General features: G+C 42.1%; 1 protein-coding gene across 4 annotated transcripts in view; it reads left to right on the top strand.

Moving 5' to 3' along the window:
- The window catches only part of ACLY (ATP citrate lyase), a 75,003-nt gene extending 50,321 nt beyond the window's left edge, over positions 1-24,682 (top strand). For 2 of the 4 annotated variants that reach the window (XM_063138290.1, XM_063138288.1), the window contains 15 exons: positions 1,010-1,151; positions 1,589-1,757; positions 4,088-4,192; positions 5,270-5,466; positions 6,694-6,775; positions 7,457-7,567; positions 8,583-8,710; positions 15,714-15,807; positions 16,384-16,538; positions 17,046-17,196; positions 18,017-18,160; positions 18,336-18,449; positions 20,689-20,771; positions 22,134-22,210; positions 23,679-24,680. In XM_063138290.1, coding sequence (XP_062994360.1) covers positions 1,010-1,151; positions 1,589-1,757; positions 4,088-4,192; positions 5,270-5,466; positions 6,694-6,775; positions 7,457-7,567; positions 8,583-8,710; positions 15,714-15,807; positions 16,384-16,538; positions 17,046-17,196; positions 18,017-18,160; positions 18,336-18,449; positions 20,689-20,771; positions 22,134-22,210; positions 23,679-23,773 — 1,847 coding nt within the window. In that variant the 3' untranslated portion in view covers positions 23,774-24,680. Of the gene's footprint in view, positions 1-1,009; positions 1,152-1,588; positions 1,758-4,087; positions 4,193-5,269; positions 5,467-6,693; positions 6,776-7,456; positions 7,568-8,582; positions 8,711-15,713; positions 15,808-16,383; positions 16,539-17,045; positions 17,197-18,016; positions 18,161-18,335; positions 18,450-20,688; positions 20,772-22,133; positions 22,211-23,678 lie in introns of all 4 variants that reach the window. The other 2 variants (XM_063138289.1, XM_063138291.1) reach the window with 2 other exon arrangements.
- The last annotated feature ends 2,247 nt before the right edge of the window (positions 24,683-26,929 follow it).

Genomic DNA, 26,929 nt, shown 5'->3' with positions numbered 1-26,929 from the left:
GCGCTAGGTCATCAGTTCTTATTTTCTAAGAATGGACTCCAGAGGCATTCTTGGAAATTATTATTATTATTATTATTATTATTATTATTATTATTATTATTCCACCCCAACATCCAGAAAGCAGTCATACATAAAACATGTTCAATAGGAGATTCCTGAATCAGTAAAAAACAGCATGACTTGGCAAAGCCCGTCATGTCCATCTAGAAAAACCACCATGAGCGAGAAAAGAGAAGATGATGATGATGATGATGGTGGTGGTGATAATTGGTGGCATGCTTCTCTTACATTTGAAAATTTTCATTTTTAGTATGTTACAATTAACTGCCCGCAGAGAACCTCCACTGTTTCTGTATGGGACCCTGTCTTGTGTGTGTGTCTTGATTTGGAGGCAGGCAGGCATCTCAGAGCAGTAACTCATGCAGAGATGCAGTAGGGTCACTCTTGATGGGTGCTTTGGATTCACAGAAACTTTCCATTATGAATCTTTTTTTTTTTTTGGCAGCAATTTTCTGATGGCAAAATTAGTGTACCCCTTTGTACAGTTTGGAGTTCACTGACTTTAAGGAAGAGGTAAATCAGTACAATCATTGTACTGATTAGGTGGGCTCTTTGCCCTTTGGCCAATCAGGATGAATATCTCACTTTCCCTTTCATACACACACACACACACACACACACACACACACACACACACAGAGCCCCTTTAGGTAGCTGTTGCTTTGTTTATAGTTTTAAGAATGGACAGTGCACCTGAGGGATGATAGAGGGACACCTTCCCAATAAGAAGCTGGTGACTTTGGTTGCTTCATCTCCAGTGCTTTGCTTCATTTGAATAGTGGATGTGGTGGTTCCTCCTGTAATGCAGACAGAGGCGTGCCACCAGGGATGGAAGCTAGCCGTCTAGCCAATGCGTGGCTAGTTGAATGTGCTGCTGTCCTGAGTCTTTTGTTTGTTAAACGTCTGGCCCTGGTGGGTGGGGGGTCATCTTTTCTTTCCCTTTGTGCAGGTAAAGCCACAACCTTGTTCAGCCGTCATACCAAAGCAATCGTGTGGGGGATGCAGACTCGGGCTGTACAAGGCATGTTGGACTTTGACTACATCTGCTCCAGGGATGAACCTTCAGTGGCTGCCATGGTTTATCCGTTCACGTATGTTCATAGCGTCATCTTTGAGGCTGCTCTTGTTGCATCTTCCTATGTATAATTCCTTACGTCCAATTTTTGAGGGGTAGAAAGCCGGAATGAGTAGTGTCCAAATACAGACAGCAGCATTTTCATCCACTTTTTTACCTTATTGCAAACTTGTTGCTGTCTATGTATGTATGTCTGTAGGTGCTTCAGATGAGGCTTTTATTGAGCAATCGCACTGCCTCATTCACAGAGTTATATGAGCTGCTCAGATGATAAAGTCTTCGATTTGTAGTACTCGGACTGCTTTTATCTTTTTTCAGACCAGACATAATCTGTTAAAGAGAAAAGGAAGGGCTGCACAATGCCTTTGGATTAGTGGCACTAGGAGCCCTCCATCTAGAAACATCCTTATCTCTCTGTGTAGCAAAGAAATTAGTGGTATTTTTCTCTTACAGTGGTGACCACAAACAGAAATTCTACTGGGGTCACAAAGAGATACTAATCCCTGTCTTCAAGAATATGGCAGATGCCATGAAGAAGCACCCAGAAGTGGACGTGCTGATCAATTTTGCATCCCTCCGCTCAGCTTATGACAGCACCATGGAGACCATGAATTACCCGCAGGTATGTGGAGTAGGCAAGGATCTGTGGCGACATCCCGATGAGCACTTCGTGAAACATAGAAGCAAAGAAATCTTCCTGTGTGAGAAGGTGCATTAGCTTAGCTGAAAGTTGAGATAACCCAGGTTGGAGGGGAGAGAAGAGAGAATTCACTATGGCCTGGTTTGCATATAACACTAATCCATGGTTTATTTAAACCATGATTTATTTCCCTACCCAGGGTTTGATTATAAGTTCCTGGGTTGTTTGTTTCCCTCCTCCTTTGCTTGCTCTCTCCCTGAATCTAAAATGCCTTTGCGGCATTGCAGTACTGGCATGTAAAGAGGCTGGGTCTTTTGACTGTTCTTGCCTGCTGCCTCTGAAGTCTGGAGAAACAACCCATTGATTCTGGATTCGCACTTAATGACAACTCATGTTGAAACAACCCACAGTTCATAATCCAACAACAAACTATGGGTTCTTGACATGGGTTGCTCATAGTTAACCCATAGTTAATCCATAGTTTGGGGTTTGCACATAACAACAAGCTATGATTCAACAAATCATGGCCTCAGCATGAAATATGCAATTTTATTGACCTATTTTACATTGCAATTGCTAAGTGTTCACAGCAACTTGCAACTGATGCTACCAAAACCATCTATATATATAAAAGCCCAGAGGCCTCCTCCAAGCCACTTATGCAAATAGGAGAGAAGGCAGAGGCAGTAGATTGGCCTACTGGTTGGCGATGTCACATCGCCAACCAATAGGCCAATCCACTGCCTCTGCCTTCTCTCCTATTTGCACTTATAGGCCAATCCACTTCCTCTGCATTCTCTCCTATTTGCGTGTTTAAAAATTCTGAGCTCACAGGGCCTTCTATGGAAGTTCCAAGAAAAACAACTGCCATCTACCAAGAAAAACAACTGCCATCTAGGGAAGTTCCAAGATAGAAGGCCAGAGGGCGCCTCCAAGCCACTTCTAGGTTTTGCCCTCTGTCGCCATCTAGCGACCTTTCTCGGAACTGCGAACTTCCATGGAAGTTCCAGGTTCCAAGAAAGATCACTGCCAGGAGCTTCCGGCCTAGCAGAGGGGCCAAAACCCACCAACCTCCTCACCAGACTGCTCCTCTACACCTGTCATATGACGGGCTTTTTTGCTAGTGTTAAATAATAAGCAAAGATAATTGCAAAGGAACTCATTTCCCCTTTTTAACTAGGAGGCAATACGTTAACTAAGAACATTAAGGCTCTTTCAGCACAATTTATGGCACATCAGGAATATGGTGCAGAATTTTTGAATTTTCCTTTCTGAAGTAGCAATGCAGATTGCTTGCTGGCTCTTATGTAAAGCTGTATATTTGCAGTGAAACAAATGTGGTAATGGAAGCAGAACTTAGCTTCCAGAGAATCTCTGCTTCCATTTAAAAGTAGAAGTGTCTTTTTCGCCCTGATGGCTGTGAAGGTATACTTAAAGATGGCCTAGTTCAGACATCACAGAAGCCACTTGCCAAACCACGGTTTGGAGATCTGGAGCACCCCACAGACTTGCATGCACCTTACCCCTATCAGCACCAATACTTCCTCCTGTCTCTGGTTAATTCTGATCATGGTTTAGTGCTGCAGCTGAACCAGTGGAACCATATTTAAATTAGAGAGACTGAAACAAAACTGTGGTTACACTAGCTGAGACATAACACTGAGTCTAATCAAGGAAGACGGGAAGAAGAAGCTTAGGCAGTAAGGAGGCAGGGGAGGGAGAGGAGTGTATGCACCTGCGGGAAGCTCTTGATTGCCAAATCACAATCTAACGCTGAGCTGCTATGGCATCGGAACCAGAACAGCCTCCCGCCATCTAACTGCACGTAGGCTGAACATTCAGTCTACATGCAGTTGGCCCCACTCCCCAAATTCTGTGAATTTAGCCAAAAGTCAGAACACCCCAACACACACAGCACCACTTGTTCAGTATAGGTGAGATTTGGCTGAATGAGATATTTTCAGAGGTTAGCGGCAGGGTTTCACTGACCTTGCTGCCACACCACTCCTCAGTAGCAAAACCAGAATAACTTATGCAAAATAAGAGAAATTATATAAATGCACTCAATTTGCATAATTTATATGAGTTTCAACATTCACCCTTCCTTATTGCAGACATTGGATTGCCTGGGTGCAGAAAGTTGTGCACAGAATACACACGTAGCCCTACTTTTAGGATTTGAGGTGGCTTTGTATTGCAACTGGTCCTTCAGAGGGAAACCCAAAAGACTTTGATACTTTTCCTGAGCTTTTCTGATTCTCCCTTTCTCTGGAGATAGGGACTCCTCTAAGTTATTCTTTCTTGGACTACAGATCCGCTCTGTGGCCATCATTGCAGAAGGCATCCCGGAGGCACTAACCCGCAAGTTGATCAAGATGGCAGACAAGAAAGGAGTCACAATTATTGGCCCTGCAACGGTGAGAAGAAAGAACCATTTTCTTTGGCTTAATTTGCTTTGACTGCTTGTCTTTTAAAAATATAATTGGGTTTTTTTTTCTTATATAATTTTTTTATTTTTTTTCCTAACAGCATCTAGACAGACATCACATATAATACATACAAACAAAGGTATACATAAAGCAACTACAATTACACTAAAAACATTTAAGGGTGAGGTTAAGGTACATTTTTCTTTTGCCCTCTTCGTGCCAAAAATGCCCACTAATTTCTTAATTACCATTTATATATCTGTCCAATTCAATTTTTCTTATAATTTATCTAAGTCTCATACATTGGATTCACAGAGTTTCAAATATTCTATCAAAGGTTTCCATTCCAACATAAGCCTCTTTCAAATATTCTATCAAAGGTTTCCATTCCGACATAAACATAGCTGTTGAGCTTTCTCTCATTATCACTGTAAGTTTTGCCATCTTTGCAATTTCCAACATCTTCAACATCCATTCATCTATTGTTGGTGTTGTTTCGTTCTTCCAATTCTATGAGAATAGCAATCTTGCTGCTGCTACCATATACAAAAACAAAGTTCCCCCCTTCTCTTTATTTGTTTGTCCATTAGTCCAAGTAAGAAAGCTTCCGGTTTCATTTCTATGTTTGTCTTTAATACTTTTTGGATTAAGGAATGTATTTGAGTCCAAAATGTCTTGGCTTTTTTACAAGTCCACCAAAGACTTGTATTTTTTTAATGGGTCAAGAAAGACTTGTCACTATTTAGTGCCAAAGTATATTCAAGTGCATTATGGTTTTCTTTTCACTTTTGGCAGATAGATTTCTTGCTGTATTTTTAACTTTGCTATAAGAAACATTCTGCATTTTTTAAAAGATGAAAACTGGGGGTACAGTAGTTTGGTGCAGTTGTGCGGGTGTGCTTTGTGACTAATACGGGTCTGACTTGCATGCCCACAAATCTGACTTGTGCAAATTACTTCTAAATTTGAAATTCCCATTTTAAGAAAGAATTTTTTTCAAAGCCATTCATCTAGTGCATGAATTACAGAGACCTTGATATATCATCTCCTTGTTTTTGTTTATAGGTAGGTGGGATTAAGCCAGGCTGCTTTAAGATTGGAAACACGGGAGGAATGCTGGATAACATCCTGGCATCTAAGCTGTACCGCCCTGGCAGCGTAGCCTATGTCTCCCGTTCAGGAGGGATGTCTAATGAACTCAACAACATCATCTCCAGGTCTACAGATGGAGTATTTGAGGGCGTTGCCATTGGTGGAGATAGGTGAGAACAGAGGCAGTTCTGAAATGCTAGTTGCTTTTTGGGGTGGGGCGGGAGGGGATGGTTCCAAAAAGAGACAACATTTGTGCAGCTCGACGTGTTGTAAAATGCAACCCATTCTTCTAACCTAAACTTCGTTGTGCTCAGCAGACCAACGTGTTGTAACAGGTAAAAGTGTTGAACCTTGGAGACTGGAGTTGTGTTGTGTTCAGTGATGAATTAATGGGTTTGGCTGGGCCCATTGCTGTGTCTTGACTTCAGTTCTCTCTCTTTGTAAAACAGGAGTATTATTGATCTACTTCATAGGATTGCTTTGAGCACAAAAAAGTTAAAGATGATAAAGCCCTTTGCCATGCTGACTAGCATGTTTACAACCTGTGAACTTTGAGCTTTGAGTATTGTCCATCAGCTGTGGGAACCCGGGATCTGTCAGAGGGGGAGGGAGCTTTGGGACTGACAGATGCCAGAGCTCAACACCAAGTTAAGCGGGCGGAGTTGAGAAGCACCACGCCAGGCTGGTTGCCCAACAGAAGTTGGATTGGAGGATCTTCCCTAAAGGCAGGAGCTCAGTAAAAGTCAGCTGAGCGTGGCGGGAAACCTATCCAGAGTTGAAAGGCAACTGCCTTGCTTTCAGTAGCTCCCTTACCAAAAGATTTACTTTGCAAATTACTCTGTGTACTATATAAAAAGCAGTGTAGTTCCATGATTAGAGTAATGGTTTGGGATCTCTTGATAATTCAGGTTTTTTTTTGGGGGGGGGGTTATGTGTTTACCTCATTTTTTCACCTGTATGAAGGGAATACTAAAAGATTATTTCCCACATGTGTAAGAGTGCATTAATTAATAGGCTAGGACTTTGAACAGAGAGTGCTTCTGCAGAGTTCTGAGAATAATGTAGACAAGACAGAGGGTGGAATACACAGAAATGTACAAAGCTGCCGAGTTAGATCATTGGTCTATGTAGACCAGTGTTGTGTTCTCCAGTTGGCAAAAGCTATCTGAGGACTTAGCCAGAGACCTTTCGTTGAGATTCTTTAACTGGTGATCCCAGGGATTGAAACAAGAACCTTCTGCATGCAAAGCATCTGCTCTGCCTCTGAGCTGGAGTGCCCTGTATCTCTGGAACAGGGAGGGAGGGACCATGGACTGTTTGTATAGTGTAATTCCTCTTAAACATCAACGATCTTGCTAAAACAAATAACCCACAAATGTTTGTTCCCTTCTGCCCAGATATCCTGGCTCCACCTTCATGGACCATGTTTTACGCTACCAGGACACTCCAGGGGTGAAGATGATTGTGGTGCTAGGAGAAGTGAGTACCTTAGAGTTACTTTCTATCTCCAGCATCCCTTGGAAATGATTTATCTTCATGGTTTCATTCTAGCAAAACAGTTGTTGAAACAGCAGGGGGTAGATGATAACAAGAATCCCCATCAATGTTATATGATAAGGCATGACTCTGAACTTCAAAAGCAAAAATGTTTGACCCAGAAGTTACTGAGTCCTCACAGGAGGTTGTATGGAGGATTCCTGGCTCAAGAGAAATGTGTTTGGTGAGCACCCAAACTGTTTAAATTGTGGCACCAACGTTGTGAAATCCCCTCCCTCCAGAAGCTTAATAGTCAGGATCACTGAGTTCTCTTAGGGCTCTTGTAAAGTCATTCTTATCTTTCCTGGCATTGGGGAATGTGGTTTTGAAAAAAAAAAATGACTGCTTTTTCTCAGTAAATGCATGTGACTGCTGTGGGAATTTTTAGATGTGGGTTTAAAAAACATTACTGGTCTTTTTTCCCCGTTTAAATTTGGTTATTTGTTTTTACAGACTTTAAAATAAAAAATCTGTGGAACTTGATCCCCTGATAGTTTTATTTATGGTCCTGTAGCATTCTTATCTAAACTTCCCTGAAACTGGGACTGAACTGTTGAAATCTGGGAGCTCTGTTTAAAAAGAGTGTTGTGCACACATGGGTTGTGTTTGGCTCCTTTTCTTTAGATTGGAGGAACAGAGGAGTACAAGATCTGCAGGGGCGTTAAAGAAGGCCGGCTCACTAAACCTGTCGTCTGCTGGTGCATTGGAACCTGTGCTACCATGTTTTCTTCAGAGGTAAGGGTTATATTCAGGACAGATAAAAGGAAGTATTTCTTCACACAGTGCAGAGTTAAACTATGGAATTTGCTACCACGTCATACTGGAGGCCACCAGTTTGGATGGCTTTAAAAGGGGGTTAAGACAAATTCCTGGAGGAAAAGGCCATCAGTGGCTACAAGTCCTGATAGTTATCTGCTACCTCCAATATCAGAGGTAATATGCCTACGTACACTAGAACATGGGTGGGAAGGTGCTCACTCTCCGTTTGGCCTAAAGTATCCTTCAGTCTTTCAAGTCTTGCAAAAGGCACCTTCTGACATCCATGAATAACAGGAACAAGTGTTGGATCAATATGTATATGGTGAGAACCTTCAAACTCACCCAAACCTTCAAAAACATCAGAGTACATATTAAGCAACCATTCCTGTGTCAAAGGTTCAACAACATGTACAATATCAACTCGACAAATCAAATCTATTTATTTATTTATTACATTTCTATACCGCCCAATAGCCGGAGCGCTCTGGGTGGTATAAGGCCTCACAGGCTGGCCTACCTACCCAATAATGGAATTGCTGAACAATCTGTAACATAGAACTATAATCTGGCTACTCCCTTTGGAGTGTGACGTTCAAGAACAGTAGTTCCAGAAGGCTGTATGTGTGTCCCACCATAGGCCACAAGAGTTACATCACTTTGGGTTAGTACATTTTTGCCTGGTAACCCACTAAATATATTAAATGGCAAGACATTTGCCTCACCTCCTGTATCTAAATTGAACTTTACTCAAAGTCCTTGTACTATTATATCAACATACCATCTAGCACTTTGATTTGCACTTAAACTATTAGTCTCTTGAGATAATTTTCCTATCAACAAACTGCTTACATCAAACTCATGAATCTGATGCCCAGTTGCAAACACCCCCTTTCATGTTTATTCTGGCAGCAGAAATAGGATTTGTTTACTCTAGTTTTTATTTAATGAATAGCTCTAGTCTTGCTAAATGCCCCTTTGTCCCTGTTTACAGGTACAGTTTGGTCATGCTGGAGCTTGTGCCAATCAGGCATCTGAAACCGCTGTGGCCAAGAACCAAGCACTGAAAGAAGTGGGTGTCTACGTACCCCAAAGTTTTGATGAGCTGGGTGACGTGATTCAGTAAGTGTGATGATAACACTACTGGACAATTGCCTGAGGACCGAGAAGCAATACTAAAACCATTTTGGTATTAACTGCAGGGTCAATGTTGCTCCCAAAATTTTAAGTAGCCCCTCTCTTTTGTTTTGTGGGGGTGGGGAAGTCCGTAGAGAAGAGATCTGAGAGCCAGACGACACATTGCAATCACTGTGATATCACTGCCCAGTGAGAATTCTGCAGGCTTCCCCAACAACAGGCAGAGAAAACGGGTGTATTGGAGCTAGAAATTTCTCACATAGTGACTTAGAAGCTGCTGGATGCATTTCTGTGGCTCTTGTTTGTTTCCTTTTTAGTGACTAACTTTCCCTGCTCTTCTCCCTCCCAACTTCTAGGAAACATTAGCTGCAAGGAGGAGATTTTCCCCAGAAGTTGGAAAGGTGACAGGAAGGGGAAATTAGCTACTAAGGAGAGTGCTAAGGGGAATTAAACAAGAGACAGAGATAAGCAATCAATGGCTCCTCTTTCACTATGTAAGGAATTTCTGTCTCTCCTAGGTTTCTGTGCCTGTTAGTGTGGGATATTTTAGAATTCTCAACAGTCAGTTCAATTAACTGAGATATGTTATAGAAATTCAAGAGACCCAAAACATTTTTTTAAATGATATTAATTGCATGCTGAAATGTTTCAATGTGTTACACATCTCCATACACTGTTTTCTGTCTTGTAAACATTAGGTGTGACTGTGCTGTATAGCTTTTTTATTGTACCTGTAAGAGAGAGAAAAACAGAAAGAGAACAACCAGTAGGCAGAGCTTGATGGGGCTGTTCTCACATGGTGAGTGCAGCATATAGTTCTGAGGCCCTCTCTGATTCTTAATTTCAGGAACAGCTTTTCAGGGAGGATGGAAGTCTGCAATAGATTTCGGGAGGATTAACACAAATTAGGTGCCCAGACTTGCAAAAAGTGGGAAGCGTTTCCTTCTAGTGCAAAACCACCATTGGATACAGCTCAGTGATTATTAAAAGGTGGCAACAGTGCTTGAAAATAATTTAATTTCCACCCTAAACTCATTCAAAAACTATAATTTAAAAAGTAGTAATTCAGAACACAATGATCCAAGTTAAAATACAACAGACAGGATTATTATTTTGTCATTAATCCAACATCTAAAATGCAAGGTGGTGTACAAAAGTTAAAAAACATTGGCCTTGTCCACAGATGAATCTAAATGGCAAAGAACAACCTGTGACCAGTCTTTTAAATCTTTATCTTAAAAAAATCAGCCAATTCTGAAACCTTGTCAGAAAGGATAGGATCACTTTTGGAATGTGATCCAAAAGTCACACGTGGTTATTAATTTATTTTCTTAAAACCAAAGATCATCACAAAAACAATGAGCTCCATACAAGAAAAATGACACATCTACAGACTTCAAAGTATTGAAATTTAGATTTGTGAAACAATGTACCAAATTGTTACATTATGATCAAGCTGGAGATAAACTAGAAATGAGATTTACATTTGCAACAGTACTATTTTGTTATTTTATATCAATCTCCGTGGAAAAGAATTATAACTGGCTATATATAATCTGATTTTTCCCCAGCAGCAACTACAACTATCACTGTCCTTTTATAAGTGACATTCATCTACATTGGCCAAGAAATAACAAATGTTGTCAAAATCCATTAAAAAAAGCTCGTGAGGAGCCTCCTCCTCCTCCTCTCAGGGAGGGCCCCCGCCTTGTCTATCACAGCTGTGGCCCTCCAGTTGGATTTCATCTCCCATCAGCCTCAGCCAGCGCAGCCAATGATCAGAGGCGATGGGAGTTTCACCCTTATTTTATAATATAAGCTTATAGGATAGGCAATTTAAAATGTAATTTATTTATTTTAGAGTATTTATATATTCCTTCCTATTTTAAAAATCCTGAAGTGGTTCACAACAAATCCTAAACATATCATCATAAAAGCACAGCAACATTTAGGCAAGTTAAAGGATGGGAAAAGCCAGGGTAGACAAGTTTTTAATAACTGTTGCAAGCACATGATTGCCAGTGCTTGATGTTGTGCCTTCCCTCTGAAATGACCTCCTCTGCCGTACCACAGAGAAGACCTTTTGCTGGATTTCTCCCAGATGAGACATTGCAGGATGTGGCACAGACAACGAGCCCTTCCCTGATAACGTAGTGGTCTAACAGGTTTATATAGTAATAAATTATAACTAGGTTTTACAGTGTGTTCCCTATATTTGTTTAAATTTCTAATTCTAGTTTATGCCTTAGGATACTCAAAGCTTGTGAGATTGGATTTAGGCAAACTTCACTGGCAACGCAGTGCTGGGGCCAGTACAGGAAAGATCCTGCCTTCGATCTTCACCTGTTTAATCCTCCTGTGTAAACGTTGCTAGCCTGCCATTTAGATCTTGAACCCTACCACCACTTCTGGTTATTTCCCCGGCATCTCCAGATGTTCATAGTCCATTTGGTTGGGTTAGAAAGCAAAGCTGTGTAAAGATACCTTTCCCCCATTCATAGAATCATAGAATAGCAGAGTTGGAAGGGGCCTACAAGGCCATCGAGTCCAACCCCCTGCTCAATGCAGGAATCCACCCTAAAGCATCCCTGACAGATGGTTGTCCAGCTGCCTCTTGAATGCCTCTAGTGTGGGAGAGCCCACAACCTCCCTAGGTAGCTGATTCCATTGTCGCACTGCTCTAACAGTCAGGAAGTTTTTCCTGATGTCCAGCCGGAATCTGGCTTCCTTTAACTTGAGCCTGTTATTCCGTGTCCTGCACTCTGGGAGGATCGAGAAGAGATCCTGGCCCTCCTCTGTGTGACAACCTTTTAAGTATTTGAAGACTGCTATCATGTCTCCCCTCAATCTTCTCTTCTCCAGGCTAAACATGCCCAGTTCTTTCAGTCTCTCTTCATAGGGCTTTGTTTCTAGACCTCTGATCATCCTGGTTGCCCTCTTCTGAACACGCTCCAGCTTGTCTGCGTCCTTCTTGAATTGTGGAGCCCAGAACTGGACGCAATACTCTAGATGAGGCCTAACCAGGGCCGAATAGAGAGGAACCAGTACCTCACGTGATTTGGAAGCTATACTTCTATTAATGCAGCCCAAAATAGCATTTGCCTTTCTTGCAGCCATATCGCACTGTTGGCTCATATTCAGCTTGTGATCTACAACAATTCCAAGATCTTTCTCGTTTGTAGTATTTCTGAGCCAAGTGTCCCCCATCTTGTAACTCTGCATTTGGTTTCTATTCCCTAAATGTAGAACTTGGCATTTATCCCTATTAAATTTCATTCTGTTGTTTTCAGCCCAGCACTCCAGCCTATCAAGATCACTTTGAAGTTTGTTTCTGTCTTCCAGGGTATTAGCTATCCCACCCAATTTTGTGTCATCTGCAAATTTGATCAGCGTTCCCTGCACCTCCTCGTCCAAATCATTAATAAAAATGTTGAAGAGCACTGGGCCCAGGACTGAGCCCTGCGGCACCCCACTCGTTGCCTCTCCCCAGTTTGAGAAGGTTCCATTGATAAGTACTCTTTGAGTCCGATTCTGTAGCCAACTGTGGATCCACCTAATAGTTGTTCCATCTAGCCCACTTTTAGCTAGTTTGTTAATCAGAATGTCATGTGGTACTTTGTCAAAAGCTTTGCTGAAGTCAAGATATATGACGTCCACAGCATTCCCACAGTCCACAAGGGAGGTTATCCTATCAAAAAATGAGATCAAATTAGTCTGACAGGATTTGTTCCTGACAAATCCATGTTGGCTTCTAGTAATCACTGCATTGATTTCAAGGTGTTTACAGATTGACTTCTTTAGAATCTGCTCCAGAATTTTCCCAGGGATGGATGTCAGACTGACTGGTCTGTAGTTCCCAGGTTCCTCCTTTTTGCCCTTTTTGAAGATAGGGACAACGTTAGCCCTCCTCCAGTCATCCGGCACCTCACCCATCTTCCATGATTTTGCAAAGATAATAGACAAAGGTTCTGAGAGTTCTTCCGCTAGCTCCTTCATTACTCTTGGATGCAGTTCATCGGGCCCTGGAGATTTAAACTCATTCAAGGAAATTAGGTGTTCTTTGACCATTTGTTTATCAATCTCAAACTGCAATCCTGCCCCCTCAACTTCTGCTTCACTTTTTCCAGGGGGGTCATAGACCCGCTTTTGGGAGAAGACCGAGGCAAAGTAGGAATTGAGCACTTCAGCCTTTTCTTTGTCATCTGTTATCAATTTGCCATCCTCATTAAGCAGTTGAACCACCATTTCTTTCCTCTGTCTTTTACTACTCACATATCTGAAGAAAGCCTTTTTATTGCTTTTAGCATCCCTCACTAATCTCAGCTCATTCACAGCTTTAGCCTTCCTGACGCCATTTCGGCACTTCTGCGCCACTTGTCTGTACTCTTCTTTTGTAGCCTGGCCTTCCTTCCACTTCCTATATGTATCCCTTTTTGTTTTCAGTTCATCAATAAGCTTTTTGTGGAGCCACATTGGTTTCCTCTGTTGTCTTCTATCTTTTCTCCTTGTTGGAATTGTTTGTAACTGTGCCTTTAAAATTTCCTTTTTTAGATACTCCCACCCATCCTGCACTCCTTTTCTCTTTAGGCTCCCTTGCCACGGGACCTTACTTATTATAGTCCTGAGTTTATTAAAATCAGCTTTCCTAAAATCCAGAGTACGTGTATGGCTACGCTCGACTTTTGTCTCCTTCATAATCAAGAATTCAAGTATGACGTGGTCACTTTCCCCCAGAGTTCCCGTAACTGCCACTTTATCCACTAAGTCATCCCTATTGGTCAATAACAAGTCAAGGATTGCCGATCCTCTAGTTCCTTCCACCACTTTCTGTAGGAGAAAGTTATCACCCATACATGTCAGGAATTTCTTGGAAGGGCCGCTTTTGGCAGTAATGGTCTCCCAACAGATATCAGGGTAATTGAAGTCCCCCATCACTACTACATCACACTTCCTTGAAACACTGGTAATTTGTTTCTCAAAAGTTTCGTCCTCGTCTCCTCCTTGATTGGGTGGTCGGTAGTAGACTCCGATTATCATATTCTTTTTATTCCTAGCCCCATTTATTTTAATCCAGACGCTCTCGACGGGGCTCCCAATCTCATCCGCCTGTATTTCTGTGCAGGGATAGGTATTTTTAACATATAGTGCAACTCCACCTCCCTTTCTATTTCTTCTGTTCTTTTTGAACAAGTTATATCCTTCAATTGCTATATTCCAGTCATGGGAGTCATCCCACCAAGTTTCAGTTATACCTATCAAGTCGTATTTGCCTTCATGTAATAAGAGTTCAAGTTCATTCTGTTTGTTTCCCATGCTCTGGGCATTAGTATATAGACATCGAAGACCATGTGTTTTATAGTCTGGCTTTGTTCCTACCTTGTTGCAGACACTATTTTGGGACACTGTTGGAGCTGTTCTCTGTACTGTGGTGCCTTGGCCTTCATCCATTGTTGCCTCAAAATTTACGTCTCCCACCCCCGTAAGATTCAGTTTAAAGCCCTCCTGATGAAGTTCTTCATGCTGTGGCCGAACTCATTCTTTCCAGCCCTTGTGAGGTGCAACCCATCTCTTGCCAGCAGTCCATGTTCCAAGTAGCGTAGCCCGTGGTCCCAGAATCCAAAACTCTCACGACGGCACCACCTTCGAAGCCAGTCGTTCATCCGGAGTATTTTTCTTTCCCTTTCTAATCCTCTTCCAAGAACCGGGAGGATGGATGAGAAAACTACCTGGGCACCAAAGTTCTTCAGTTTCCTTCCCAGAACTTCAAAGTCTGAAATGATTTCTTCGTAGCTCTGCTTGGCGACATCATTTGTTCCCACATGGATGAGAAGAAAGGGGTATGTGTCCGTTGTCTTTATGAGCTTCGGTAACCTTTCAGTCACATCTCTAATCTGTGCTCCAGGGAGACAGCACACCTGGCGAGTCCATGGGTCTTCACGACATACTTGGGTTTCAATCCCACGCAGCAGGGAGTCTCCCACAACGACTACTCTTCTCTTCTTCTTGGTTGATCTACCTGCTGCCTCTTGTTCACTGTTGCATGGTGTCTCCTGTACTTCCTCCTCTGCAAACTGTCCTTCAGTCTCATTCTCCAGAAGCTGAAAGCGGTTGCTTAACTCCAATGGCCCCACCGGTGCAGAACGCCCTCTAATTCCTCCTCTCCTAACTGTCACTCTTTTCCAAGGAGTTTCCTCTTCATTGGCTTTCCTCCCCTCAGCATACTCCACTTCAGCTTCAGCTGGCTGCTGTTCTTCAATCTCATGTGCTTCTTGTTGCTGTTGCAGTTCCACCGTTCGGTCTAAGAACTCCTCGACTTCTCTTATTCCTTGGAGGGTGGACACTCGCTGCTCAACTCCTCTCACTTTTTCTTCCAAAAGTGCCACCAGCTTGCACTTGTTGCAGGTATACGCCATGTTGAGCTCAGGCAGAAACACGAACATTGCACACCCTTTGCAGGTCACCACCTCTAGGGACTCCTTTCCATCCATATTGTCGATTTCTGCTTTGGTTTTTTTCCTTTTTGATTATAGTGGAATTGCCTTTGCTTTGTTGTGTCCTCCCTGAAGGTACACAACTATATGAGGATGTCTTAAGGGAAAGTAATCTTTTGGGTTTTTTTTGCTTTTGTTTGGTGGTGGTTTTGGTTTTGTGGGGGTTTTTCCTCTTTATGTTTTTCTTTTTTTTTCTTCCCCCCCCCCCCCCCATCTCTTATTCATTTCGAGGCTGCCACTCTTAGAACTCTTTGACTATGGTTGCAGGAACATTCAATAGAATGGGATTTCCTGGAGAGAAGAGCAAACTTTGTGAGAGTAGTGAGGATTGGCTTGAATATGGCCACATTGAGAGTGCTCTTAATGGTGAAGAACAGTGTCAAGAGTAAAGAGATGCTTTTAGAAGGAGACTTGAATACGAGACATGAGCTTAGCACATAATCACCAGGTAAAATTGTAATAAGCTAATGCTTACCCTTGTCTTCCCCTTCCATTAGGTCAGTGTATGAGGATCTAGTTTCCAAGGGAGTGATTGAGCCAGCCCAGGAAGTGCCTCCACCAACCGTGCCAATGGACTACTCATGGGCAAGGGTAGGGTTGCTCTTTCCTGAGTGGTTACTGGGAAAGCTAGCAGGTAGCCCAAGGGGAATGCACAATTAGATGTTGTTGTTGTTTTCATGAATTCTCACTGACGTGGTCAGCCTGTGTCTGGGGTGCATCCTTCCAGACTACAGACAGGAGCTCACATGAGTGAATGCTCCTCTATATAAAAACTTTCTCTTTACTTAGGAAACCACTGTAGAATGTTCTAGCCTTGCCTTCTCTGTGACATGTTAGATTTCTACATGGAGGCAGAAATAGTGAGGCAGCTGAAAGGGCAGCAAATTGTTAATTATTTAATTGATTATTATTGTATTTTTACTGCTAGGGAGAGAAATGCTAAATAACCCTAAATAACATGGCTCACTTTGAGTACTGTGGATTCAGTGTGGGGAGAACTTTTCCTGCTCCACCTCAGGCAGAAAAATGCTTTGGTCTGGCCCTGCATGGAGGGAATTATTTTTATGGAGGAGCGTTCGCTAATGTGAGCCTCCTGCTGCAAGAACTGGGCCGGAGTTTCGCGGTTGTTTTTTTATCACTTCCCCTCTCCCCACCACCACCTTTTAGGAGCTTGGTTTAATCCGGAAACCAGCTTCCTTCATGACTAGCATCTGTGATGAACGGGGCCAAGAACTGATCTACGCCGGTATGCCCATCACTGAGGTCTTCAAGGAAGAGATGGGAATTGGTGGTGTCCTGGGCCTTTTGTGGTTCCAGAGAAGGTGAGGACAGTTTTTTCTGGACAGCAGGATTGTTCACCTGGTAAGATGGAACTCTCTCCAACACTTTTCTCCTCCTTTCGCTTCTGAAAACCTTGGTGGTGAGGGAGGATACAACTAAAATCATGGGAGTGAATTCTCCTTGGAAAGAGTGGCTTAAAGAGTTGGGTTTTTTAAACCAATGGTCAACAACTGGGCCCCGTGGGCCAAATCCAGCCCTCTTAGGAAGTGCTGACTAGGTCCACTAAGTTGCCACTCTAGAGATAAAAAGGTGTGGAGAAATGTTATCGGTAACAACAGAACGTGCTAGTAGATATTTTTAGGAAATGGGGGTTGAGTTGCTGGCTTGCAAGCCTTCCCTCAACAGTAGCCCTGCTGATCAGGGGCCTTGGGAGGGGAGGGGGAGAGAAACGACAGTCAAATAAGGATATAAATTAAGGAGCGATAACTTTGTGTGGGGAAGACACCCTCTTTCAAATGCAACTCAGCCATGTATCTTTGGCCCCTCAGGTTACCCAAATATGCCTGCCAGTTCATAGAGATGTGTTTGATGGTGACAGCAGATCACGGCCCAGCGGTGTCAGGAGCCCATAACACTATTGTTTGTGCAAGAGCCGGGAAGGACCTCGTTTCCAGTCTCACCTCTGGTCTGCTCACAATTGTAAGCATTGAACAATAGCTGGATAAATGTAGGAACTCATGCCATTGTTAGGATGTAGCAAGGCCTTTTTGCTGATCAAACTTCAAGTTCCACAAGAACAATGTGCAAATTGTGAAGCCTGACTTGATCACATTGCTTGCAAGCCGCTTCTCCTTCCTATGTAGCAAAGGCTTTCAGAATGGGAGCCCAGTTGCAGTGCTGGCATCTCCCTCCTAGCTTGACTAAAGGCATGAGTTCAGCTGCCAGGATTGGAACTTCTCCCTGGGCCAAGACAATTTTCATACAGAAATATCCCCCTGACCCTTCTAAATCTCTTGTATAGTCCTGGCTTTAGATGATATCAAAAAACTAGGCTTCTGTAATTCAGCTGAGCGGGTTATGTGGGGTTCCTGTAGGTCAGTTGACCATGTGCCACGTCACCTGACACTCTTTTAGATGAATTTTCCTACATGACCGTCTTCTGAATAGCTGACATGTGGAGCCAGACTGTTGCTCTATCTAGCCCATTATCTATTCTGAGAGCAGCTCTTTGTGATTTGGGGCAGAGGCCTTTCCCAGCCATAGCCAGGGACTGGATGTGGGACCTCTCTCTCACTCACATGCACATAATGTGTGTACACACACACACACACACACCATGTGCTCTATTACTGAGCTACCAACCCTTCTACATCTTCTAGTGTAAATTGTTCATGTTCATAGATTTGCTTAAATTAAGGTGCAACCCTTATGGATGTTTAGGCAGGAAAAGGTCTTGCAACTCCCAGCATTGCCCAGCCATTTTTTGAATTTGAGATTATCTTTGTTTGCTGATCTCCAGGGAGATCGGTTCGGTGGCGCTCTGGATGCAGCAGCAAAGATGTTCAGCAAAGCATTTGACAGTGGCATCATCCCGATGGAGTTCGTGAACAAGATGAAGAAAGAAGGGAAGCTGATCATGGGCATTGGCCACCGGGTCAAATCGGTAGGTGGTCCTGCCTGCTGAGAGAGTCTGGTTGGGTGGAGCTTGAAAGGAGCTCGGCCTTATACCTGGAACCAGGTTTTAAAGGAGCCTGGCCACAGTGTGGGGTGGTAGTTCATGTAGACAGCTTATAGATCTAGGGTGTGTGGTTTCTTTTACTTTTTTTTTTAATTTGCAGATCAATAACCCAGATATGAGAGTTCAAATCCTCAAGGACTATGTGAAGCAGCATTTCCCTGCAACGCCTCTTCTAGACTATGCGCTGGAAGTTGAAAAAATTACTACTTCCAAGGTATCACTCTTGCCTCTTTTTTTGGTGACAAGTTTAGCATTTAATGACTTGACCTTTTCCGGCCTTCCCTGTTAACTCTGGCAGCTACATCAGCCATAAAAGTTACCAGGTTTGGGGAATGGGAGTTACTAGCCCATCTGCCTCTACTTACTTATACTTGTTTGTGACATGTAGTCTAAAAAGGTTGCATGTGATGGGGAGGAAATAAGAACCACATCTCTTTTAATTAAAAAATATTCCCCTGTTTAGTAACCTCGAGGCAATTTGCACTTTCTTGTAGCCATCAATTTGCACTTTCTTGTAGCCTGTGCTATGCTATAGAAGACTGAACACAAAGAAAATGTATACATAGATGGCTACAAATGGTCCACTTAGCCCCATAGGGCAATTTTATTGGAGAAGCAGCCTATGATTTATGCAAATGAAATACAACGAAATAAGTCTCTCTTGGCCTGTAGTGGCTCTCCAGGATCTCCGGGGAAGTCCTGTTACCTGAGCTGTTTTCAACTGTAGATGCAAAGTATTGAACCTGGGAACCTGACTTGTGCAGAGTGTATGTTCTTCCAGGGAGCTACAGCCCCTCCTCTGGTTTACATATTCTGTAGACTCTGTTGTCTGTACAGCTTACAAGCTGAATAACTGTGATGCCTTTTCCCGTAGGTGACTTCAGGATTGTAGTTTGAGGAAGGCTGCTAGGGATCGCTTCCAGGGCTCCGCCCCTCCCCTTCCAGACCCAAGAAGTCCTGGAATCTGTAATAACTATACATGGTTTCAAAAAAACCTGCCCCAAAGTATCTGTGTACCATTCAGACTTGGTCTTCGGTAGTAGTAAAGCCAAACATGAATGGACAATTAATGCTCAGCAAATAGAGCAACGCCTCTTCTTCAGATATCTGGGTGTCTCATGGCAGGAGTCTTTGCCTTGGAAGGCACATCTTAATACAGCTCTAACAACTGTCTGTTGTACAGTGGGGGCTATTCTAGAATTCTTTTTTTCTAAGGGAGGCCAATTATTAGCCCCTGCACTTAAAATATTCCAGGGCAAATTGTTCACACAGTTGCTGCATGAGGCAGAAGTTTGGGGTTGGAACAAGAAGGTTCCCTTCAGTTGGAAACAGTTCAGAACAATTTCTTAAGGAAAGTCTTGGGTCTTCCTCATGGCTGCCCATCTAAGGATGAAGGCAGGGCTGCCCTCAATTTCTGTAAGGTTCTATTTGTCATTGTTAAAATACTTTAACAAACTTGAGAGTCTTCCGGAAGAGCATCTAGTTAAATCCTGCTACTGGCACTACTGTGAGGGGAACCAGTGGGCAAATATGTTGCCTCATATCCTGCAGATGTGCTCTTTGCCCTTGTAAGAGGACATTAAGTCTTGTGTCAAGAAGTCTTGAGTGGGATGTCAGTCGAGATGCTGGTTTGATCCATCATTCAAACTTCTCCCTGTGGTACCCTCACTTTAAAAAGAACAAATTAAGCTCACAGTATTTACTTGATCTTATGGATGCACATTACAGAAGGCATTTACAAGCCTCCACTTCCAAACTATGCCCTCATCATATCTTGAGGGCAGATTCCTCAAAGTCCCCATGGAGCAGCACCTCTGGCCCTGTGGCCAGGGCAAGTGGAGGACGTTAAACATGTCCTGCACTGCCCGTTCTATGAAGTAATAAGAGGTAAGACACTGGGCCAAGTTGTCACCAAATTCAGGGGTTCTGAAGCAGAATGTTTTTACTATCTGCTGGCAGATGCACTTCCGAATTTTACCTGCCAAGCGGCCATTTTTACTTTGCTGATTTAAAATTAGAAAGATCTACAAACCTGTCAGACAATTGGCTAAATTGTAGTTTAGGATTAGTTTTAGTATTAGGATTGTTCTCATTTATTTATTTATTTATTTATTTATTTATTTAACTTATATACCGCTCCCATAGCCAGGGCTCTCTGGGCGGTTTACAGAAATTCATTATAGCTGTAACCACAGTTAGACATTCAGGATTTTTAAAAATTTTACTTACATTTTAGTAATTAATTGCTGTTTTATATATGATGTATATATCCTGTATTTATATGTGCATGTTTTAATTAATTGTGTTATGATCTGTGGTCACAACAATCCAGCCTTGGCTTTTCTCTGAATATTTCCAATTAAATTCAAGTCCCTGCTTTTGCTGAAATCTCTTGGGGGAAGAAGCTTAACTCCTCTGTCTTTTCTTCTCCCCCCCCCACCTCTCCATTTCAGAAACCTAACCTCATCTTGAATGTTGATGGGTTGATTGGTGTGGCCTTTGTTGATGTGCTCAGGAACTGTGGCTCCTTCACACGGTGAGCAATCCATTTACTAGCTAGGGCTCTGTCATAGTTCTAAAGCTTGGCTACAGAAAATCTGCCTGCCCAAAAGAGACAACTGTCCCAAACATCCTGGGTGTAACTGAGATGAGGGAAACCAACAGGGAGAGGACACAGTTCAATGGCAGAGCAGAGAGCTTGCATGGCTGAGACTCTACTGTTTCAGCCAATCCTGTTTTATCATCACTATAACAGTGCATTCTGCCCCTGAATATATAAAGCCTACTTTGCATTTCTGCCTCAGGTAATGGTTCAATGCAAATGTGCAGCTGGGAGACCAGATCCAGCAAGTCATACCCGGCAAGATAGAGATCAGCAGCTGATGGCCTCTGGCCAAAACCAGATCCCAAGGAGCATCATTTGATGTCCCATTTGCCATCTTAGAAGCAAGTGCAGTTTATATGGGGGGAGGGGGATGTATGTATGTGTACATCCATACATCCCATTGAAATGTGAACATGTGAAATTGCCATATAGAGCTCAGACCCATGGCCCATCCAGTGCAGTACTGCCAACTCTGACTGGCAGAAACCCTTCAAGTTTTCAGGCAGAAAGAGGTCTTTCCTAGTACTGCTGTCTGAAATCCTTTTAACTTGATATGCCAGAAGTTTAACCTGGGTCCTTCCACATGCAATGCAGTTGCCCTACCACTGAGCTATGAAAGTAGACCTGTAATATCCATCATTTTTTAAAAATAATAATAATAAATTACTGCCAGGAGTTGCGTTTGCAGTGGATCCTGAATATGGGACTTTGACAAAGAAGCATGGCTGCTTTCCTGTTATGATGAAGGGGTTGCAGGGAGAGGTCTAGGTCTCCCTCTTGTCCTAGCCCAAATGTCAGAAGGGTACGTCATCTTTGGCCACTATTCATGCCTCCATACTGCCTTTTATGAACCAGCAGTCTGTGATATGCATGTGATGGGAGGGGATGGCTTCTCTGACTTTTTTAACCTACCTTTGTACTCCTTTCAGTGCCAGGTGAAGATCTTTTTTATTTTCCCAGTATTTTAGCTTTTTAGCATCATAGTCTTTTCGCTCGGCTGTTTTAAATCTATATTTTAAATCTCTGCTACTAGTTTTTATTCTGTTTTGTAATTTTATATTGTGGTTTTAAGCTTCCATGTTTTATATTTTATGCTGTATCTTGTAGTTTTAATTTTGTGAACCGCCCAGAGAGCTTTGGCTATTGGGCAGTATAGAAATGAAATGAAATAAATAAAAAGGGGAAATCCTATTGGGTGTGTGCACACATACACAGCTCACACTCTTTTCATTACTAGCAAGAATCCATTACAGGATTAATGTTTAAGCAAGAACTATTTGGTTTCTGTTTCAGGGAAGAAGCTGATGAATATATTGACATTGGTGCCCTCAATGGCATTTTTGTGCTTGGCAGAAGTATGGGTTTCATTGGTAAGTCTTGCGTATTATGCAGCCAAACAGCAAGTCCCTTTTCCATTAGGTAGGAGGCTGGTCTGATTCTTGATACATTACTAGTCTGAGCATTTCTACTGAACAACTCAGTCTTGTTGCCCAAATGTCTAGATGAGAAAGACAGGTAAATGGTGGCTTACAGAACAAATTTGACCCCTAAAGCAAGTCCAGCTACCCGCACTATTCCTACTTGGGGTTGTAGTTGATCGTAAGCTAGAAAGGCAAATGCAATTTTAGGTTGCAACAGTATAATTTCAAAACCACGGGAAGTAATAGTTGCACTCTGCATCGGTCAGATTTCACCTCAAATACTGTCTAGTTCTGGACATGATGCTTTAAGATGGATTCAAACAAATTGGAATGAGTTAGAGAAGGGCAACAAAGATGATCAGGGGCCTAGAAACTAAGTCCTAGGAGGAAAGATTGAAGGAACTGGAGAAGGCTGAGGGTCACACAAAAGAAGGCTACAACCTGTACTCTTAACAGTCAAGACTGTGTAGAACATGAAACAACAAGCTTAAGCTACAGGAAGGTTTATAAGGAATATCGGGGGGAATTTCCTAACAGTCAGATCAGTTAGACAGTGGAACCAACTGGCTCCATCTTGGTTGATGGAGGTATTCAAGCAGACTGGTGCACCGTTTGTCAGGAGTGCTTCAAATTGGACTTCTGCACTGGGGGGGGGGGGGGGGGAGGTGTTGAACCTAGTGGTCTAATTGGCCCCTTCCAACTCTATGATTCTACTTAATAGGAGGTGTGGTGATTTTATTTAGATATTTTGGTTCATAATAAGGAAGGAAAGAAGTCTGAGAGAAATATTCATAAAGAGCTGATTATATAAGTGCTCTTTTGCTATCTATGAACACATTCCTGAAAGGCAAAGGACCCTAGACAATCTTCTGCTTGAGCAGATCTTTTAAGAATCACATCTGTTTCTTGGTCCCCGCAACCATACCATCTCGGCTCATGCGCTCTGTAGCTGTAAAGCCTTTTATCACGAGGCTGGAACAACTTTATTACTCTGTCTTTGTCCCTCCTCGCCCAGATTAAAGGGTCAATGCAGAATTGAGTAGCTCCTAAGGATATAGCTGATCCTGACTATAGATCAGCTATAGCTGTCTCACCTAATCGTAGCCAACCCCATATCCCCTACATATCGCTGGCACAAATATGCCACCCTGCAACTCCTGTGGGACAGAAACACCCCCATATAAAGGGGATAGCAGGCAGCAGCCTTAGTTGTTGCTGCTGCTGCTATATCAGTATTAGGGTTGTGTTTGGGGTCCTGGCCCTTTGTCCTGCACTTGCCCTTGGGATTGGGTCATTATGCAAGTAAGATTACCAGAATGAAGTTCGATTTTTTTACTATTTAGGGCCTTTTAAAAAAGCAGCAGCAGTGTGTGGGTTAAATCTGAGAGGAAAATATACAATATCCCTTTAATTTCAGGGCATTATCTGGACCAGAAGCGGTTGAAACAGGGTCTCTACCGTCACCCTTGGGATGACATCTCCTATGTTTTACCAGAGCATATGACAATGTGACAGCTGAAGAGCGTAAAATGAGTTGCTGGTAGAGAAGGCCAGCGTGGGCATGACATTACAATATGCCCTAGCTGCCAAGGTATAGGAAACCACGGACTGACTGGGTTGCAATTCTATAAAAGGCAGGCTTTTATAGGCCTAAAAGTGGATTCCATAAATAATGATAAACCAAAACCTGTTGCTATTTCTTGCTATATTTAATATATAAAAGCAGTTGCACTGTCTTTGCTTATTCTTCCTCTGACCACCACCATTGCTTTTCTGCCATGTTTTCTGACCAAGTTTTAATGTTTTTATTTTGATCCATGACCTCATTAAACATAAAAAACAGTAAAGAGTCATTGAGCCTGCATTACCAAAATCTTGAAGAATGTTAACCTCACAAACTGTATAATTTGTCTTGTCTCCTGTGTGTTCATCTGCACAGTTAGATTGTATTTCTGATCAAGGGGACTACTGCTTATTTAATAAACCATTCCAAGTCTGGTGTAGTCATTTTAAACTGTAAACTGGTAACATAAGCTCTTGTTCAAAACTGTGAAATTTGCGTGTATTCCAGTTTCTGTATTTATGCAGCTAATATTTTTACTTATTGCAAAAAAAACAAATGAAACAAATATAAAATGTAGACCTACTGTTCTTGGAAAGGTTAGTCTACGTAAATAACAATATATACAATATATTTTATCTCTGGGCCTCTAATATACCCACAACAATATTCAGTGCATTATTTGTGTCTGTATTACAACCTGTCTCAAATAAAAAGTACAATAGTAAGTTGTCTTACCTGAATTTTGTGAATAGCTCCTTAAACACAAATTTGGACTATCTGAAGAAAACGTTTAAAAGTTAACTATGAAAAATCTACTATCATGTCATATAATGTTCTCCCTAACCATCAGTACCATATTAGCCACGTTTTGGGATCACCAATTTGTAGAACTTCTTTTAGATATCTGGGAATATATATTTTTAGAAAAACTAACGAATTGTTGTTTAAAATAAACTATGCCCCCCTTATTAAAAATATGATCATTGATTTGAAGAAGTGGAATAAACTGAATTTGTCCATTTTAGGGAGAATCACAGCTATACAAATGTCTTTAATTCCAAGGGTTTTATTCTTATTTCAGGTTATTCCCATTCTCCTTCAGTCAAAAATACTGAAGTGTTGGCAAAATCAAATTAACACATTTGTTTTTCAAGCAAAAGCACCCTGCCTGGCTTTGAAATTATATTATAAAAAATCAGGTAACGGAGGTTGGGGACTTCCAAATCTTGCATTATACTATGAACCCTTCCAATTATGGCAGCTTCATTTTATTATTATGAAGGCAAATAAAAAATGGGTATGCTTGGAAGAATAGGGTGACCATATTTTGGAAACCAAAAAGGATGACAATGTGGCCGCCCTCAAGGAGGCGTGCCCACCCCAACATGCCCAGCCCCCAAGTCAGGCCCATCCTGACATGACCGGCCCCCAAGGGGGTGTGGCCTTGGTCACATGTCTAATTCTGCACCTCACAATTAAGACGAACCTATTCTACATAATATGTTTATGTTAAAATCATTGAAATAAAGAACAAGTGAGACATTCAATGTATCTGAAATTAACATGTATTTTTAGTTGCTGTACAGATTTCTTTGTGGTAGTTCTTTTTGCTGCCCTCATACAAGATCAATAGAAAAGAAAATATATTTTCGTTTTTCTAAAGAAAGCAGGTCCTCTATTAGCCAAAAAAAAGCAGCTAAAGAACACTGTGGATAGGAGGGGGCACCCTAGTGCTAGACTTAATAGAAAATAGGTGGTAAGAAAGATTAAAAAGGGAGGCAAAAGATGCAATCCTCTAACCAGAAAAAGTCCTCCAACTCTCAGCATTCCACAGCCAGCATGCATAGGATTCCGCACTAACCAGAAGCAAGAAGCCTCACTGAGTTTAATAGGACTTATTCCCAGATAATGGTAGACAACCAAGAGAGAACGAGTGATTGGGTTACTGTAGCAATCTTTTCTCAGGCCTGTTCAATGTGATTTAATACTAAGCAAGAAAGAGCAGCTCTCTTTAAAACATTGTAGCACTTGTAATATAAACTAGATTTATATTACAGTATTTCTTGGATTGTAAGACGCACACGAATTTCAGTACCACCAACAGGAAAAAAAAAACCTAAGACACACCTGCGATTCTAAGACGCACCCCATTTTTAGAGATGTTTATATGGGGAAAAAAGTGTGTCTTAGAATCGAAGAAATAGGGTAGTCAATTTATATTAAAGATCTTGCTCCAGGCATAGGCTTTTTCAGATTTTTAGCTGTACATTATTGGGAGAACCTGTGATAAGCACCACCATATGGCCTCAGTGGTGAGTTTCTACCAAACCTTGTTACTATACCACTATCAAAACATCTGACTACAAGTTACAAGATTACAGAGCTTACATTTTATTTATTTATTACATTTATGTCCCACCACCCTCCAAGGAACCTGAGGTGGTGGGCATAATCCTCCTCCTCTCCATTTTATCCTCACAACAATAACCTTGTGAGGTAGGCTGGGCTAAGAGTCTGTGACTGGCCCAAAGTCGCCCAGTGAGCTTCCATGGCTGATTGGGGACTAGATCTCCCAACTTAATGGACTTACAGCACCACCATCCCCAACTTTAAATGGCCATGTGTATTATTCCAGTTATAAAGCACATAAGTAAAACTTCTGTTGGTCCCTAACAACTGCTTTTGCATTCCTGATATGTTAGAACAACAACATCCTGTTTGCCAACCAAGAATTAAAAACAAAATATTCTGAGCATGTACACTTGCATTTTAAAATCACTGCAATCAACACACCACAGGAATAAAATGGAGTTTGCTTTCCACTGCCCCCAATACCTACTGCTTCCTGGGGCATTATTTGCCCCTGCCCCTGGGGCTCCAGGGCTGTAGATTTTGAGCCCAAGCACAAAATTAAACTATGGAATTCTCTGCCACAAGATGTTGTGATGCTGGCCACCCATTTGGATGGCTTTAAGCCTCTGGGCAGGATACTGTTGCTGTTTTATTTGTACATACTGTACAGCACCAAGTACATTGTTGGTGCTATATTAATAATAATAATAAGGGAGTTGGACAAATTCCTGGAGACGGCTATCCATGGCTAC

This window comes from Elgaria multicarinata, chromosome 11 (assembly GCF_023053635.1).
Source record: "Elgaria multicarinata webbii isolate HBS135686 ecotype San Diego chromosome 11, rElgMul1.1.pri, whole genome shotgun sequence".
Classification (NCBI taxonomy): Eukaryota; Metazoa; Chordata; class Lepidosauria; order Squamata; family Anguidae; genus Elgaria; species Elgaria multicarinata.
Note: the sequence above shows the minus strand (reverse complement) of the source record. Positions and strands in the feature narration are given on the sequence as shown.